The following is a 20,244-nucleotide window of genomic DNA, read 5'->3' on the forward strand; positions in this document are numbered from 1 at the left end:
ACTATACCTGCTATCCCACAGTCACACTCCCTTCCCAGAGACTATTATCCACTGTTACTATAAGCACCATCTCTCCCTACTATACCTGCTATCCCACAGTCACACTCCCTTCCCAGAGACTATTATCCACTGTTACTATAGACACCATCTCTCCCTACTATACCTGCTATCCCACAGTTACACTCCCTTCCCAGAGACTATTATCCACTGTTACTATAGGCACCATCTCTCCCTACTATACCTGCTATCCCACAGTCACACTCCCTTCCCAGAGACTATTATCCACTGTTACTATAGGCTCCATCTCTCCCTACTATACCTGCTATCCCACAGTCACACTCCCTTCCCAGAGACTATTATCCACTGTTACTATAGACACCATCTCTCCCTACTATACCTGTTATCCCACAGTCACACTCCCTTCCCAGAGACTATTATCCACTGTTACTATAGACACCATCTCTCCCTACTATACCTGCTATCCCACAGTCACACTCCCTTCCCAGAGACTATTATCCACTGTTACTATAGACACCATCTCTCCCTACTATACCTGCTATCCCACAGTCACACTCCCTTCCCAGAGACTATTATCCCACTGTTACTATAGGCACCATCTCTCCCTACTATACCTGCTATCCCACAGTCACACTCCCTTCCCAGAGACTATTATCCCACTGTTACTATAGGCACCATCTCTCCCTACTATACCTGCTATCCCACAGTCACACTCCCTTCCCAGAGACTATTATCCACTGTTACTATAGACACCATCTCTCCCTACTATACCTGCTATCCCACAGTCACACTCCCTTCCCAGAGACTATTATCCCACTGTTACTATAGACACCATCTCTCCGTACTATACCTGCTATCCCACAGTCACACTCCCTTCCCAGAGACTATTATCCCACTGTTACTATAGGCACCATCTCTCCCTACTATACCTGCTATCCCACAGTCACACTCCCTTCCCAGAGACTATTATCCCACTGTTACTATAGGCACCATCTCTCCCTACTATACCTGCTATCCCTCACTCCCTTCCCAGAGACTATTATCCACTGTTACTATAGACACATCTCTCCCTACTATACCTGCTATCCCACAGTCACACTCCCTTCCCAGAGACTATTATCCCACTGTTACTATAGACACCATCTCTCCCTACTATACCTGCTATCCCACTGTCACACTCCCTTCCCAGAGACTATTATCCCACTGTTACTATAGACACCATCTCTCCCTACTATACCTGCTATCCCACAGTCACACTCCCTTCCCAGAGACTATTATCCACTGTTACTATAGACACATCTCTCCCTACTATACCTGCTATCCCACAGTCACACTCCCTTCCCAGAGACTATTATCCCACTGTTACTATAGGCACCATCTCTCCCTACTATACCTGCTATCCCACAGTCACACTCCCTTCCCAGAGACTATTATCCCACTGTTACTATAGGCACCATCTCTCCCTACTATACCTGCTATCCCTCACTCCCTTCCCAGAGACTATTATCCACTGTTACTATAGACACCATCTCTCCCTACTATACCTGCTATCCCACAGTCACACTCCCTTCCCAGAGACTATTATCCACTGTTACTATAGACACATCTCTCCCTACTATACCTGCTATCCCACAGTCACACTCCCTTCCCAGAGACTATTATCCACTGTTACTATAGGCACCATCTCTCCCTACTATACCTGCTATCCCACAGTCACACTCCCTTCCCAGAGACTATTATCCCACTGTTACTATAGACACATCTCTCCCTACTATACCTGCTATCCCACAGTCACATTCCCTTCCCAGAGACTATTATCCCACTGTTACTATAGGCACCATCTCTCCCTACTATACCTGCTATCCCACAGTCACACTCCCTTCCCAGAGACTATTATCCCACTGTTACTATAGGCACCATCTCTCCCTACTATACCTGCTATCCCACAGTCACACTCCCTTCCCAGAGACTATTATCCCACTGTTACTATAGGCACCATCTCTCCCTACTATACCTGCTATCCCTCACTCCCTTCCCAGAGACTATTATCCACTGTTACTATAGACACCATCTCTCCCTACTATACCTGCTATCCCACAGTCACACTCCCTTGCCAGAGACTATTATCCACTGTTACTATAGACACCATCTCTCCCTACTATACCTGCTATCCCACAGTCACACTCCCTTCCCAGAGACTATTATCCACTGTTACTATAGACACATCTCTCCCTACTATACCTGCTATCCCACAGTCACACTCCCTTCCCAGAGACTATTATCCCACATCCCACATGGTAACATGCTCAGAAATACCATATGGAGCCAACCAGCTGACAGTAATGGAGTCTCCATGACACCAGCACTTAAGGAAACCATTGTAGATTATTTAGACAGAATTACAGCTCCTTTACTTGTACGTGCCGGCTGACATTACAGATTATACTTTTTTTTTTTAAAGAACAGCTGAATACAAATGGAGTGCTGACCTGAACTAGCCTCGCTCCAATCCTGGAGTCTGTCATCTTTCATTAACTTCACAGCTCCTTCCTTCCAAAAAAAAATTCTTTTTGTACGGAGCCCAGGGCAAAATGAAGATACATACTTGATAAGAAGAATCTAATATACGTAGCTTCAGCCTGAGGTGTTGTCTGTGTTCATTTAAAGGGCATGTAAAAAAGGCAAAAAAATAAAATCCCATTTTTCCTTTCTTTAATGAAAAAGAAACCTATCTCCAATATACTTTAATCAAAAAATGTGTGGAAAGGAATTGTCAGACGGTCCCTAACTGCTCTGCAGGGAAACAATCATACTTATGAACAGCAGGGGGAGCCCCCGCCTTACTTCCCAGCCATGCAAAACTTAAGCAGCTTTGTTTGTTTCCCTGTAGAGCAGTCGGCGACTGTGTAGAAATTTGTATTGGATTTTATTTTTGCCTTTACATCCCCTTTACTGTTTCCAACTCCAGCTGCAGGGACAAAGATCATGGAGCCAGATTTAAACAGATAAACTGGGATTCTATTTGGAGGATTATTTTGCTGCAGCCACTGGTTCTGCAGAGTTGGAGAAAGTTTGTATTAACCAATACAAAAACTATAAAATCCACATTAGATTACATGACAACACAGGACCCAGTGCAGTCTGTATATTCTGATTATTAATCAGTCTTGCTGTATCGGCTTCTGGCAGATATTATTTGACTTGTGCTGTTTTGATCATTTATGACGATCCCTAAGCAGCCCAGACCACACTGAGCATGTGCACAGTCTTGGTCTTGCAAAGATGTATAACAAAGTTACAAGATGGTGACCCCCTGTGGCCAACTTTGAAAGCATAAATCATTTGTTTGATTAGGCTTGTGGTGCAGTAAGTTCATGTTTATGTTTAGTATACAAAATACAGCATTTCTCCTGCCTTATTTGATTTTAGACTTTACTTCCCCTTTAAGCAGATTCTAGAAATGTTTTTACTCAATGGTCAGTTACCATGGAAGATCAGTCATTGTATAACCACCTTGGACACTTAAACCAGGGGTCCCCCAACCTATTTTACTCATGAGCCACATCCAAATGTAAACAGCGTTGAGGAGCAACACAAGCATGAAAAAAGTTAATGTGGTGCTAAATAAGGGCTGTGATTGGCTGTTTGGTAGTCCCTATGTGGATTGTCAGCCTACAGGAGTCTTTGTTTGGCAGTTCCCCTGGTTTTTATACAACCACAACTTGCCTCCAAGCCAGGAATTCAAAAATTAGCATCTGCTTTGAGGCCACTGGGAGCAACATCCGAGGGGTTGGGAAATAACATGTTGCTCAAGGGCCACTGGTTGGGGATCACTGCCCTAAACCCACACAATATTATTATAAATTCAGGGAAAGGCAGATAGAGATAATAATGGATTTCGTAGGGTTTCGCTGCACACTGTTTATTTTCTGTAATTGTGAGTGGGCTTCTGGCAGGTTGGTCGGTTGACGTGGTGGAGCGGTGTAAGAAATATCACAATGTCGGTGTAGTCCGAATTGATCTGGCGGGAGATATAGGCTTGAAGAATGAGACATTCCCAGGGCAACTGAAAGCTTTCCAGGTGAGTAAAGAACAAAGCTCCGAAATGAAACCGAAATCAAAGCCGATTAAATCTCAGCACATGAACGAAGGAGAACATTTATCAGAGGTCAAGGACATGGGTGCAGGCCCGGACTGGCAATCTGTGGGTTCTGGCAAATGCCAAAGGGGCTGCTATAAGGTCCCATAGAAAGTCAGTATTTAGTGGGCTGGTGGGGGCTGTTTGGACCTCTTTGTGGGCTGATTGGGCCTCTGTGTACCTGAAATGTCAGGCCTATTTTAATTCTCATTCCGGACCTGCATGGGTGGGTTTTAGTTCAGCCATACAACAGACTGGATGCAGGAATTGCCTCCAATAAGGATTAATTATCAATTGAGATCAAGTACAAGCGACTGCTTTATTATGACATAAAAAGGATTTTTTAAAATTTAAATTATTTCATTAAAATTGGAGTCTATGGAAGAAGGACTTCCCCCAATTTGGAACTTCCTGGATAATAGATCCCATACCTGTAACTGATTTTTCTATCATTATTCCTCTGGAGTTTTCTTGCCTCAATATCTTGGGAAATCAGTGGCAACAAGAACCATTCTATGCAATGCCCCCATTCAGGGCAGAGACACACGCTCAGATTTGGGGAGATTTAGTCATGAAATCAAAAGCCCATGGGAAAGAATAATACATGAAAGGACAAGTAAAACTTTAAAATAAAAGAATATAAAATTGATGAGGGGGCTATTCTGAGCACTTTTGCAATGTACATTCAGTATTTATTTATTTTTGATTCCAAGATATTAAGGGATACATATATTGTTAACAGGAATGAATTTTGTTACAACAGCGCCACCTGCTGGTCAGTTTCCCACCACTCTGACCAGCAAGTAGTCAAGGAAGTTTTCAGGAGAAAGAAAGAGGCTGCTCTGATGTTCTTCTGCTTAGGAAAGATTTGAGAAAGGTTTCTAACTGTTTTCCTAAGCAGAAGAACATCAGAGCAGCCTCTTTCTTTCTCCTGACAACTTCCTTGACTACTTGGTGGTCAGACTGGTGGGAAACTGACCAGCAGGTGGCGCTGTTGTAACTAAATTCATTCATATTAACTGGACATGTATCCCTTAATATCTTGGAATCAAAAATAAATAAATAATAAATTGACATTGCAAAAGTGCTTATTCAATTTTATATTCTCTCATTTTTAAGGTTTACTTAGCCTTGAACCTCTAATTTCCTTTAGACAAATAAAAAGGGGAAGCAGAAATATTGGTACAGTTTTATAAAAAGCAGTTTCGAGAGCACAGTGAGGACAGCAGGTCTTGACTAAGACAATTTACAAAACTTGGCATGGAAACAAGGCCATTCCCCTTTAAGAAGTGTAAGCCTACATGTTCTTTTGTGTTCCGGCTGTAGAGATGCTGAAAGCAGAGAGAATGGGACACGGCTATGACACAATATATGACCCAGACCTGTACAAGAGATAATTAGACATGGACAAGCCCAAGGAGGCACATGTTTCGAAATACCAAGAAATTTGAACCCAAATTGGACCCAATTACTATACAGAATTACAATACAGAACAACAAAATGGATAATCGCTGTTTTATACCAGCAAACCAATATTTGGTCATAAGTATCAAGTAATGATGGGCGAATTTATTAGCCAGGCACGAATTTGCGGTGAATTTGCGTGATTTGCCGGCGGCGAATAAATTTGCCAAAAAAAAAAATGGACGCCGGCGTTTTTGCGGTGCAAATTCGCCCATCACTATTATGAAGCTGTGGAATCTGTACAGCTGTTGAATTTCCTACAACCAGCATTCTACTGCTTGTAACTGCAATACAAGAGTATCCTCCAAACATTTCCTAGGTCTGTCTCTCACTTACTCAATAGGAATATATACAGTATGATACACAAAAGCCATGAATATCTTAAAAATTATATCCTTATAAACGGTGAGTTCTGAAGTCATTTCGGTCACATGACTCACTAAAATTTGTGTATTATAATAAATAAATTACCCCCAGTTGCAAAATATGAGGATATTAGAAGTTACCTCGGAGTTCCATGACCTGTATAAAAACACTCAGCCTTCGACCTTGTACTTTTAAATGGTCATGAAACTCCTCGGTAACTTATAATATCCTTATATTTTACATGAGGGGGTACTTTATTCACTATATATTATAAGAATATGTTATTCCTAGGTGTAAGTGATTATCATTCTCCAATTCAAGGAAGAGTGGTGTATCTTAAATGTAAATAATTAATTCAGTAGGTAAATCAATTGCAATGCACTGCTCAACATGACGGTACTACACGGGACAGTAAATTATTAGATGCAATTCAATTTGCACAAACATACTTTAAATTCATTAATAAATATTCCCATTTGTGAAATTCATTAGAAAGCAGGTCCAGTTCATTAGCCGGGCTGCTAGTCACAGTGCTGTTTGTAGGCTTTCCAGAAGATGGCACTGTCATTCAGGAGATCACAATCCTAAATTACACCTCATAGGACTGGGGTTTACATTCTCACATTATTGAATTGAACAGGAGATAAAACGGACTATACCATATACCAGCCTCAGTCATTTACAGTCATTGTTACTTTATGTACTATTTCCCCCTAGTATACCTGCTATCCCACAACTACACCCCCTTCCCAGAGACTATTATCCACTGTTACTATAGACACCATCTCTCCCTACTATACCTGCTATCCCACAGTCACACTCCCTTCCCAGAGACTATTATCCACTGTTACTATAGACACCATCTCTCCCTACTATACCTGCTATCCCACAACTACACCCCCTTCCCAGAGACTATTATCCACTGTTACTATAGGCACCATCTCTCCCTACTATACCTGCTATCCCACAACTACACACCCTTCCCAGAGACTATTATCCACTGTTACTATAGACACCATCTCTCCCTACTATACCTGCTATCTCACAGTTACACTCCCTTCCCAGAGACTATTATCCACTGTTACTATAGACACCATCTCTCCCTACTATACCTGCTATCTCACAGTTACACTCCCTTCCCAGAGACTATTATCCACTGTTACTATAGGCACCATCTCTCCCTACTATACCTGTTATCCCACAGTCACACTCCCTTCCCAGAGACTATTATCCACTGTTACTATAGGCACCATCTCTCCCTACTATACCTGCTATCCCACAGTCACACTCCCTTCCCAGAGACTATTATCCACTGTTACTATAGACACCATCTCTCCCTACTATACCTGCTATCCCACAGTCACACTCCCTTCCCAGAGACTATTATCCACTGTTACTATAGACACCATCTCTCCCTACTATACCTGCTATCCCACAGTCACACTCCCTTCCCAGAGACTATTATCCACTGTTACTATAGGCACCATCTCTCCCTACTATACCTGCTATCCCACAGTCACACTCCCTTCCCAGAGACTATTATCCACTGTTACTATAGACACCATCTCTCCCTACTATACCTGCTATCCCACAGTCACACTCCCTTCCCAGAGACTATTATCCACTGTTACTATAGACACCATCTCTCCCTACTATACCTGCTATCCCACAGTCACACTCCCTTCCCAGAGACTATTATCCACTGTTACTATAGACACCATCTCTCCCTACTATAACTGCTATCCCACAGTCACACTCCCTTCCCAGAGACTATTATCCATTGTTACTATAGGCACCATCTCTCCCTACTATACCTGCTATCCCACAGTCACACTCCCTTCCCAGAGACTATTATCCCACTGTTACTATAGACACCATCTCTCCCTACTATACCTGTTATCCCACAGTCACACTCCCTTCCCAGAGACTATTATCCACTGTTACTATAGGGACCATCTCTCCCTACTATACCTGCTATCCCAGTCACACTCCCTTCCCAGAGACTATTATCCCACTGTTACTATAGACACATCTCTTCCTACTATACCTGCTATCCCAGTCACACTCCCTTCCCAGAGACTATTATCCACTGTTACTATAGACACCATCTCTCCCTACTATACCTGCTATCCCACAGTCACAACTCCCTTCCCAGAGGACTATTATCCCACTGTTACTATAGGCACCATCTCTCCCTACTATACCTGCTATCCACAGTCACACTCCTTCGCCAGAGACTATTATCCCACTGTTACTATAGACACCATCTCTCCCTACTATACCTGCTATCCCACAGTCACACTCCCTTCCCAGAGACTATTATCCACTGTTACTATAGGCACCATCTCTCCTTACTATACCTGCTATCCCACAGTCACACTCCCTTCCCAGAGACTATTATCCACTGTTACTATAGGCACCATCTCTCCCTACTATACCTGCTATCCCACAGTCACACTCCCTTCCCAGAGACTATTATCCACTGTTACTATAGACACCATCTCTCCCTACTATACCTGCTATCCCACAGTCACACTCCCTTCCCAGAGGACTATTATCCACTGTTACTATAGACACCATCTCTCCCTACTATACCTGCTATCCCACAGTCACACTCCCTTCCCAGAGGGACTATTATCCACTGTTACTATAGGCACCATCTCTCCCTACTATACCTGCTATTCCCACAGTCACACTCCCTTCCCAGAGACTATTATCCACTGTTACTATAGACACCATCTCTCCCTACTATACCTGCTATCCCACAGTCACACTCCCTTCCCAGAGACTATTATCCACTGTTACTATAGACACCATCTCTCCCTACTATTACCTGCTATCCCACAGTCACACTCCCTTCCCAGAGACTATTATCCCACTGTTACTATAGACACCATCTCTCCCTACTATACCTGCTATCCCACAGTCACACTCCCTTCCCAGAGACTATTATCCACTGTTACTATAGACACCATCTCTCCCTACTATACCTGCTATCCCACAGTCACACTCCCTTCCCAGAGACTATTATCCACTGTTACTATAGACACCATCTCTCCCTACTATACCTGCTATCCCACAGTCACACTCCCTTCCCAGAGACTATTATCCACTGTTACTATAGCACCATCTCTCCCTACTATACCTGCTATCCACAGTCACACTCCCTTCCCAGAGACTATTATCCCACTGTTACTATAGGACCATCTCTCCCTACTATACCTGCTATCCCACAGTCACACTCCCTTCCCAGAGACTATTATCCCACTGTTACTATAGACACCATCTCTCCCTACTATACCTGCTATCCACGTCACACTCCCTTCCCAGAGACTATTATCCACTGTTACTATAGACACCATCTCTCCCTACTATACCTGCTATCCCACAGTCCACACTCCCTTCCCAGAGACTATTATCCCACTGTTACTATAGACACCATCTCTTCCCTACTATACCTGCTATCCCACAGTCACACTCCCTTCCCAGAGACTATTATCCACTGTTTACTATAGACACCATCTCTCCCTACTATACCTGCTATCCACAGTCACACTCCCTTCCCAGAGACTATTATCCACTGTTACTATAGGCACCGCATCTCTCCTACTATACCTGCTATCCCGACAGTCACACTCCTTCCAGAGACTATTATCCCACTGTTACTATAGACACCATCTCTCCCTACTATACCTGCCTATCCCACAGTCACACTCCCTTCCCCAGAGACTATTATCCACTGTTACTATAGGCACCATCTCTCCCTACTATACCTGCTATCCCACAGTCACACTCCCTTCCCAGAGACTATTATCCCACCTGTTACTATAGGACACCATCTCTCCCTACTATACCTGCTATCCCACAGTCACACTCCCTTCCCAGAGACTATTATCCCACTGTTACTATAGACACCAATCTCTCCCTACTATACCTGCTATCCCACAGTCACACTCCCTTCCCAGAGACTATTATCCACTGTTACTATAGAACACCATCTCTCCCTACTATACCTGCTTATCCCACAGTCACACTCCCTTCCCAGAGACTATTATACCACTGTTACTATAGACACCATCTCTTCCCTACTATACCTGCTATCCCAGTCACACTCCCTTCCCAGAGACTATTATCCACTGTTACTATAGACACCATCTCTCCCTACTATACCTGCTATCCCACAGTCACACTCCTTCCCCAGAGACTATTATCCCCACTGTTACTATAGACACATCTCTCCTACTATACCTGCTATCCCACAGTCAACTCCCTTCCCAGAGAACTATTATCCACTGTTACTATAGACACCATCTCTCCCTACTATACCTGCTATCCCACAGTCCACTCCCTTCCCAGAGACTATTATCCACTGTTACTATAGACACCATCTCTCCCTACTATACCTGCTATCCCACAGTCACACTCCCTTCCCAGAGACTTATATCCACTGTTTACTATAGACACCATCTTCCCTACTATACTGCAGTCACACTCCCTTCCCGACTATTTATCTGTTACCACCATTCTTCCTACTATCCTGCTATCCAGTACTCCTTCCCGAGTGTTACTATGTCTTCCTACTATACTGCTATCCAGTCACACCCAGAGACTATTATCACTGTTCTATAGATCTCTCCTACTATCTGCTATCCACAGTCCACTCCTTCCAGAGACTATTATCACTGTTACTATAGACACATCTCTCCTACTATACTGTATCCCACAGTCACACTCCCTTCCAGAGACTAATTATCCATGTTATATAGACATCTCTCCCTACTATACCTGCTATCCCACAGTCACACTCCCTTCCCAGAGGACTATTATCCCACTGTTACTATAGACCACCATTCTCTCCCTACTATACCTGCTTATCCCACAGTCACCACTCCCTTCCCAGAACTATTATCCCACTGTTACTATAAGACACCATCTCTCCCTACTATACCTGCTATCCCACAGTCACACTCCCTTCCCAGAGACTATTATCCCACTGTTACTATAGGTACCATCTCTCCCTACTATACCTGCTGTTCTCCTCTAAGCTGTGTGGGTTTGTGACAGTTGACTAGGAGGTCTCAGGCCCAGACGAGACTTTTGCCAACATAAATTCTTTGGAGAATGGAAAGCCAGTATGGAATGTGAGAGTAACACTTCCCTTCCGTGGGATTAATGAGCTAACTCTATATAAAATGCATCTTAAAATAAGAACCTGCTCAGAAGTTGGCAGCTTGTGTGTCTGGGTTACAGGGTAAGTTGTGCTGCCATATTTTTCTTAAAAGGGTATTACACCTATTAACCCTTTCATATTCACCTACATTATAAAAAAAATAATTTTGTTTAAAAATTATGTAATTTTTAGAATTGTGTGATTTTGCCTAAAGGCACACAGAGTTGCAGTGAATAGTAAACTGCATGTATGTGGGGGAGTGTTACACCCGCCATGTAAGGAGGGGAATACGGGATGGACTTGGATAGTAAATCTAGCGGACATCACATAAAAGGGTTAAAGCACAAAATCTAGTGGTTGAATTGACATTTTTATTTAATTCCAGCACTGAGGGATTTGGTTTCTCCCTTTGATGGAACAGATCAGTAAACTGAAGGCCGGGCTCTTGATTACATTTAGAGCTTACAAGAATGTAAATATTTAGAATAAGTGATAACCATATTTAATAAACAGTTTAAATCTCCATTGCACAGAATTAAAGGTCTCTCCCTGTCCTGAGCAGAATAACTGGTGTACAAGCGAGATTCAGCCAACTGCACCCGTTGTATGTCTGTCCTGTCTGTCTGTCGGTATCTATGTATGTATGTGTGTGTCTGTCTGTCTGGATACAGACTGACTGCAGAAACTGCTCAGCCCTTTCACTTAAAGCACTATACTCTCAATCCCAATGTGGAAATCTTGAGTAAGAGTGGGAAATATCCAATTTCTCAGGAAAATTATTATGGCACGACTGGGCTGCTTAACTGCCAAGGCTTCTGATCCTATAAGTGATACTTATCCCCTATGATTAATACTGTCACAATCCAGTTAACTGTGCTCCTAGCCTCTACAGAGAGTTATTAAACCAACATTGGTACTAAGCACAATTCAGCAGGAACAGCCCCCTAACTTTGCTCATAGTCTGTACAGAGAGATCCCATAAAACTATGGCAGCATAGGTATTCCCTGTACTAAGCACAATTCAGCAGGAACAGTCCCTAAATTTGCTCATAGTCTGTACAGAGAGATACCATAAAACTATGGCAGCATAGGTATTCCCCTGTACTAAGCACAATTCAGCAGGAACAGCCCCCTAAGTTTGTTCATAGTCTGTACAGAGAGATCCCATAAAACTATGGCAGCATAGGTATTCCCCTGTACTAAGCACAATTCAGCAGGGACAGTCCCTAAGTTTGCTAATAGTCTGTACAGAGAGATCGCATAAAACTATGGCAGCATAGGTATTCCTCTGTACTAAGCACAATTCAGCAGGAACAGTCCCCTAAGTTTGCTCATAGTCTGTACAGAGAGATCCCATAAAACTATGGCAGCATAGGTATTCCCCTGTACTAAGCACAATTCAGCAGGAACAGTCCCCTAAGTTTGCTCATAGTCTGTACAGAGAGATACCATAAAACTATGGCAGCATAGGTATTCCCCTGTACTAAGCACAATTCAGCAGGGACAGTCCCTAAGTTTGCTAATAGTCTGTACAGAGAGATCGCATAAAACTATGGCAGCATAGGTATTCCTCTGTACTAAGCACAATTCAGCAGGAACAGTCCCCTAAGTTTGCTCATAGTCTGTACAGAGAGATCCCATAAAACTATGGCAGCATAGGTATTCCCCTGTACTAAGCACAATTCAGCAGGGACAGTCCCTAAGTTTGCTAATAGTCTGTACAGAGAGATCGCATAAAACTATGGCAGCATAGGTATTCCTCTGTACTAAGCACAATTCAGCAGGAACAGTCCCCTAAGTTTGCTCATAGTCTGTACAGAGAGATCCCATAAAACTATGGCAGCATAGGTATTCCTCTGTACTAAGCACAATTCAGCAGGAACAGTCCCCTAAGTTTGCTCATAGTCTGTACAGAGAGATCCCATAAAACTATGGCAGCATAGGTATTCCTATGTACTAAGCACAATTCAGCAGGAACAACCCCCAAGTTTGCTCATAGTCTGTACAGAAAGATCCCATGAAACTATGGCAGCATAGGTATTCCCCTGTACTAAGCACAATTCAGCAGGAACAGTCCCCCAAGTTTGCTCATAGTCTGTACAGCGAGATCCCATAAAACTATGACAGCATAGGTATTCCCCTGTACTAAGCACAATTCAGCAGGAACAGCCCTTAAGTTTTCTGATAGTCTGCATAATGGTGACAAATGGGGGGGGGGGTGAGGAAAGGGACCTGCCTTGGGCCCCCTTATCAATTAGCCCAGCACTGACTCAGCCATGAGAGGAGGAGTTTCAATTCTATACTGGGCAGCTGTAGCACAAAAACAATTGAACCAAAATAAAAGACCAATTGCAATTTGTCTTGGAATACCATCAGCTTCTTTACATTTCTGAGGGAAGGTTAATTATAAGAGGCACCTGCCCTTTAATACAGACATTTGCCTTGTTTCCTTGCTGGATCTCCCGGGATACAATCTCTTCATCATACGGAGTCAGAACTGTGTTATTTCCTCTGCACAAGGGCCAAACCTGTACTGGAATGTCAGAAATCACAGGAGAAATCTGGATGGGTTTCCAGTTGCCCCTGCGGTGTTTGTTTTGCTGCCTGCGAGTATAAACACATGGAGCTGGATGGAGCTGGGAGTCGGAAAGGAAAACCACATCACATTCCTAATCCTGGACAAGGCGCTGGTTTGATGAATGTTGCCTGGAATACTATGGACCTGGGGATTCTAAACAGAAACCTGCTGCTGCTCCTCTACTGCTCCCTCCCACAGGTACCAATCTCCCCAAGCTTTCCTCTCTTTAATGTCATACCACTCACTTAATTACCCTGTTTGGTCAAACATTTCTAATTTTAACCCTCTGAATCAGTCTATCTATCCATCCATCTGTCTATCAATCTGTCTATCCATCCACCCATCTATCCATCCATCCGTCTGTCTGTCCATCCATCCATCTATCCACCCATCTATCCGTCTGTCTATCCACCCATCTATCCATCCATCCGTCTGTCTATTCATCTGGCCATCCATCCGTCTGTCTGTCTATCCATCCATCCATCCGTCTGTCTGTCTATTCATCTTTCCAACCATCCACCCATCTATCCATCCATCGGTCTGTCTATCCATCCGTCTATCCATCCATCCATCCGTCTGTGTGTCTATCCAACCACCCGTCTGTCTATCCATCCATCCATCCGTCTGTCTGTCTATTCATCTTTCCAACCATCCACCCATCTATCCATCCATCTGTCTGTCTATCCATCCGTCTATCCATCCATCCATCCGTCTGTGTGTCTATCTAACCACCCGTCTATCTGTCTATCCATCTATCCATCCATCTGTCTGTCTGTCTATCCACCCATCCATCCGTCCATCTATCTTTCCACTCTATCTGTCCATCTATCTTTCCACTCTATCTATCTATCTTTCCACTCTATCTATCTATCTTTCCACTCTATCTATCTATCTTTCCACTCTATCTATCTATCTATTATCTATCATCTATCTATCATCTATCTATCTATCTACCCACCCATCTCTCTATCTATATCTGTCTGTCATCTATCGTCTATATATCTACCTATCTGTCTATCTACCTACCTTTGATGTTTGGGTGCTACTAGAAAAAATAGCACACTCAAACAGCAATTCATCAAGAGCCCAGAGTTTCGGTCAAGCTTGGTGACCTTTATAAAATCCCTGCCATAAAGCAAGACGCTGATGTTGTTTTACACTGTATGCATGTACATTTGTATATACAGAGAGAGAGAGAGAGAGAGAGAGAGAGAGAGAGAGAGAGAGAGAGAGAGAGAGAGAGAGAGAGAGAGAGAGAGAGAGAGAGACCCTCCAGAGTCCTCTCTTCATCCTCCCAAAATGCACCGAGTGGTTGGTGTGGACCATCTTACTCCACAAGATCCTGTTGTAGAGAGGGGGACCCAATGCAATAGGACCAATTCTGCTTGACTGCTCTGCTCTAAATAAATGCAGCAGTTTAGGTCAGCTAATGCTCTCAGTTAATAATCCACTTTTCCATATTCTTACATTCATACAGTGAAGGTCCAATGTAAATACCAAATCCTATCTGGGCAGGGTCTCTCTATGGTTGAGACATGCTTGTGGGTAGGGCACAGCCAAGGTGATTCTTTCTATAGGTTTCCCTAATCAATACAAAAGTCATGTAGACACCAAAGGTATAATTATGGTTTACAACAGCCTTGCACAAGTATTGGTTTCCATTCCACATGTTCAGAAGTCGGGTTCTGGCCCGGAGCTTCAGTACCAGCTGGACAGCATTGCTCTATGAGAACTTGTATTAAGTTGGTTGAGCAAGGTCATCATGAACTTCAGCTATGCCTCATGATCAGAGTTCCCTCTATACATTCACACACATGTTATATACCAGCACATCATAGAAATTGTATGCATTAAAGGGAATAGAAACCTTCCAAAAAAACAATTAATTGCACTCCCCAGCTCTCCAGGGGAAACAGCCCAGACTTAAAAGAGAAAGTTCATGGATTAATGGCTTCAAGCCAACATATCTAAGCAAACATATCTACAAAATTCTAAATATACCTCGGCCGCATTCCATTGAGGCTAACCTCAACCAAGAGGTGTCCCCCCTTTTCTATAAAGCTCCACCACTTTTAAAATTAACAAATCAGAACCGTCCTTCAAAAACACAACAGATGTGAGTTAACAGACAGCGACCATTCACCAATGAGCAGGCTAATACTATTATAATTCTGGAAATTAGAATTCCTTTTAGAACCAACTCTGGTTGGTATGGATAAGTGGGGTACCATAGACCATAGTTATTGTATAAACCCTGTACATATTCACTTATAGGGAAAGTAAAGTCTAAAATAGAATGAGGCTAGAAATGGTGTATTTTGTATACTAAACATAAACTTACTGCACCACAAGCCTAATCAAACAAATGATTTATGCTTTCAAAGTTGGCCACAGGGGGTCACCATCTTGTAACTTTGTTAAACATCTTTGTAAGACCAAGACTGTGCACATGCTCAGTGTGGTCTGAGCTGCTAAGAGATCATCATAAATGATAAAAACAGGGAAACAAACAAAGCTGCTTGAGTTCTGCATGGCTGGGAAGTAAGGCGGGGGGCTCCCCCTGCTGTACATAAGTATGATTGTTTCCCTGCAGAGCAGTTAGGGACTGTGTGACAATTCCTATCCACAGCAGTAAATGAAGGAAGAATTTCACTGCATACAGTCAGGTTTTTTATAAAAATGGTGCACATCTATTAATTAAATTATATTGGAGATAGGTTTCTTTTTCATTTAAGAAAGTAAAAACTGGATTTTATTTTTTTGCCTTTACATGCCCTTTAAATAAGCTCCACCCAGAACCATTCCCTTGGGTTAAATAAGATGAATTCTACTAACATGGCACTTTCCTGCATTAGATTTGCACTCAGCTCTGCCGAACACCATGTTTCTGCTCTTGGATCCCACCAAGGTGTCCCCCTGGGGTCCCCATTATTGTGGATGGTTGCGGCTGCTGCAGAATCTGCGCTCGCCAGGTTGGAGAATCTTGCGACCGCCTCTACCTGTGTGATGAGTCAAAGGAGCTGCTCTGTGATTATCCCACTAGCACTGGGAGAGGAACATGCAACTGTAAGACCCCCTAATTGTTCCATTAGCGAGAGGCGCTTTTGCTTCTAGTGCAGAGGGAAGATAGAGGTCCTTCATGTAAAGATAACAGGGTAATATGGGAGTTAAGAGTTGTCTTAAAGGAGAACTAAAGCCTAAAGGAGTAGCTAGAAATGTTGTACATTATGTTTAGCCCCAGGCAACCACAGCCCTTTAGCAGTAAAGATCTGTGTCTCCAAAGATGCCCCAGTAGCTCCTCACCTTCTTCTGCTGATTCACTGCACATGTTCTGTGCTGCTGTCACTTACTGAGCTTAGGGACCCATTCACAATATACAGTACACATAGAATAGAAATGTCACAATATAAGGCTGATTAGTAATTAATACAGATTACTACATGGCAGCACAGAAACCAGTGCAATTAGCATCATAATTTAATAATCAGCAAACCTGTAGCATCAGCTTATATTACAGGGGAAGCTCATTTTCTGCTGGATAATTAGTGACGAGCCCTAAGCTTAGCTTCTCAACAGCCAATCAGAGCCCACTGAGCATGTGAGTGTCACAGACACTTTCCAAGATGGTGACCCCCTGTGACAAGTTTGAAGTCCTGGATCATTGCTGGATCATTGCATTTTTAGCCATAATATTTTTTAGACTTTAGTTCTCCTTTAAAGGCCTGTTGGGGAGGTGGATAATTCCAATTTGCTGTACTAAAGATATTTCCAAGGGTCCCACCAGAAGTAGGGTAGGAGGCTACAGCTAGTTAACCTTCCCTCCAATGGTGGTGGGTCTTTGGGCCAAACATTCAACCCTAGGAGGCCCAGTCCAGCTAGAAGTAGTGATGCCAAGTGAAAACAGACTGGCTAGATTGATGGGAAAAAGCACTTTTTTGTAGGTCTGGGGGTATAGACATGCAGGAAAGAATATTTGATACCATATAAAATGATATTACTGTTTCTGTAGATAACTATGATGGCGGCTGTGAATACGATGGGAAGGAATATGAAGACGGAGAGGTATTTCAGCCCAACTGTAAGTTTCAGTGCAAGTGCCTCGATGGTGGCGTCACTTGCACCCCTCTCTGCAGCGAAAATGTTCTGCTCGCTTCTCCGGAATGTCCCTCTCCCAGACGGGTACAAGTTCCGGGGAGGTGTTGCCCAGAGTGGATATGTGACGAGGAACAACAAAGCCCGGTTTCCAACAGTCTTGGAAAAGGTAGCCTAAAATCTAATTATTTTATACTATTTTTCTATGTAAGCAGTGATGTAACAATACAGCAGGGTGGGCAGTTTGTTGTGGGGGTCTGTTTTAGAGGCTACCAATTGTCTGCCCTGAGGTTTGGACCAAACAATATATGGAAATCACATTGTCCCTTACTAAATGCCACTTTATTAACTGCCAACTAGAAGGCACCTCCAGCAAGTGCCACTTGACAAAATGCAGGTCCAATACATTTAAAGAGGTCGTTGAGAGCTCCCAGTTGATTTACTGAGTTCAAAATAGCAGTTTGCCAGATTTGTATCCCATGGTGCAATTTGGGCTCGAAACGATGAAGATAATTTGCGGATCGTAACGCGTTGATGTGTTTTTTTGGCAAAATAAACTTTTTAACCACATTTGCAATAGGAATTAGGTGCTGTGAGTGCTTTCTACTATGGAGATATATATTATACAAGAGCCATGAATATCCTGTAAATTATATCCTTATAAATGATTAGTGATGTCATCGAAGCTTAGTGATGTCATTTCTGTCGCTTGTGTATTATAATACCTCTTGCTTTTATAGGGTCACGAAACTCTTCTGTCGTTTATAATATCCTTATATTTTACAATAGGGGGTCATTTATTCACTATATAATATATCATGTATCCACTCAGACCACACCCACTACAATCAAAACATGATAATGGTCTGCACAAGCTGCGCCCCCTATTCAGCCCAAGAGTTTCTACTGACTCTCTGTTCTCCATAATGATCACACAATTTATTTCTTTTTTAAATGTTGTTTTTATGTCGGGCAGAAACGTCCATTGTATTACAAGGAGGGTCACGGGTTAAGCCGCTCGCTTGCACAGATTGGAGCACCCAATGGAGCGCGTGTTCCGTCAGCTGCGGGCTGGGCGTGTCCCTGCGGGTGTCCAATAGGAATCTGCTCTGCAGGCTGGAGACACAAGTGCGTCTGTGTATAGTGAGACCCTGCAGGAATAGCCCTGACATGAGCAGCACGGTCAGTATTTATTGTTTCACCTCATTGTTCCAAACAGGTCCAGTAAAACCCATGGACACAGGCTGTTTGGGAGTTGCCATTCGGTCTATATCTCTCATAATTATATATCATCCACTCACACCATTAAATCAAATAACAATATCCCCCCTAGATTATAAATCAGGATATATATACTGATCTACACTGAGCCATAACATCAGAGTCTCACTGTACAGAGAGATCCCATAAAACTATGGCAGCATAGGTATTCCTCTGTACTAAGCACAATTCAGCAGGAACAGTCCCCTAAGTTTGCTCATAGTCTGTACAGAGAGATCCCATAAAACTATGGCAGATAGGTATTCCCTGTACTAAGCACAATTCAGCAGGAACAGTCCCCTAAGTTTGCTCATAGTCTGTACAGAGAGATCCCATAAAACTATGGCAGCATAAGTATTCCTCTGTACTAAGTACAATTCAGCAGGAACAGTCCCCTAAGTTTGCTCATAGTCTGTACAGAGAGATCCCATAAAACTATGGCAGCATAAGTATTCCCCTGTACTAAGCACAATTCAGCAGGAACAGTCCCTAAGTTTGCTCATAGTCTGTACACAGAGATACCATAAAACTATGGCAGCATAGGTATTCCCCTGTACTAAGCACAATTCAGCAGGAACAGCCCCCTAAGTTTGTTCATAGTCTGTACAGAGAGTTCCCATAAAACTATGACAGCATAGGTATTCCCCTGTACTAAGCACAATTCAGCAGGAACAGTCCCTAAGTTTGCTCATAGTCTGCACAGAGAGATCCCATAAAACTATGGCAGCATAGGTATTCCCCTGTACTAAGCACAATTCAGCAGGAACCACCCCCTAAGTTTGCTCATAGTCTGTACAGAGAGATCCCATAAAACTATGGCAGCATAGGTATTCCTCTGTACTAAGCACAATTCAGCAGGAACAGCCCCCTAAGTTTGCTCATAGTCTGTACAGAGAGATCCCATAAAACTATGGCAGCATAGGTATTCCCATGTACTAAGCACAATTCAGCAGGAACAGTCCCTAAGTTTGCTCATAGTCTGTACAGAGAGATCCCATAAAACTATGGCAGCATAGGTATTCCCCGAATTGCTAATTATAGGAACACCTCTAGTACTAATTACCTCCAGGGTTCTCCAGTGTCAAAAGACGCACTTTCACTTCCCCAGTAATTGCTCATGTTGATACATATCGATACACTGCCCCTATCACCAGGGA

The 20,244-nt window shown here is 43.0% G+C and overlaps 1 protein-coding gene across 3 annotated transcripts in view; it reads left to right on the forward strand.

Annotated features, from left to right (window-relative positions):
• Positions 1-20,244, forward strand: part of ccn5.L (cellular communication network factor 5 L homeolog) — a 29,754-nt gene that overhangs the window by 8,479 nt on the left and 1,031 nt on the right. For 2 of the 3 annotated variants that reach the window (XM_041575821.1, XM_041575820.1), the window contains exons 2-6: positions 3,975-4,099; positions 13,678-13,933; positions 16,591-16,801; positions 17,745-17,996; positions 18,804-19,009. In XM_041575821.1, coding sequence (XP_041431755.1) covers positions 13,778-13,933; positions 16,591-16,801; positions 17,745-17,996; positions 18,804-19,009 — 825 coding nt within the window. In that variant the 5' untranslated portion in view covers positions 3,975-4,099; positions 13,678-13,777. Of the gene's footprint in view, positions 1-3,832; positions 4,100-13,677; positions 13,934-16,590; positions 16,802-17,744; positions 17,997-18,803; positions 19,010-20,244 lie in introns of those variants that run through there. The other variant, XM_018234913.2, reaches the window with a different exon arrangement.

The sequence above is a fragment of the Xenopus laevis genome, chromosome 9_10L, assembly GCF_017654675.1.
Source record: "Xenopus laevis strain J_2021 chromosome 9_10L, Xenopus_laevis_v10.1, whole genome shotgun sequence".
Lineage (NCBI taxonomy): Eukaryota > Metazoa > Chordata > Amphibia > Anura > Pipidae > Xenopus > Xenopus laevis.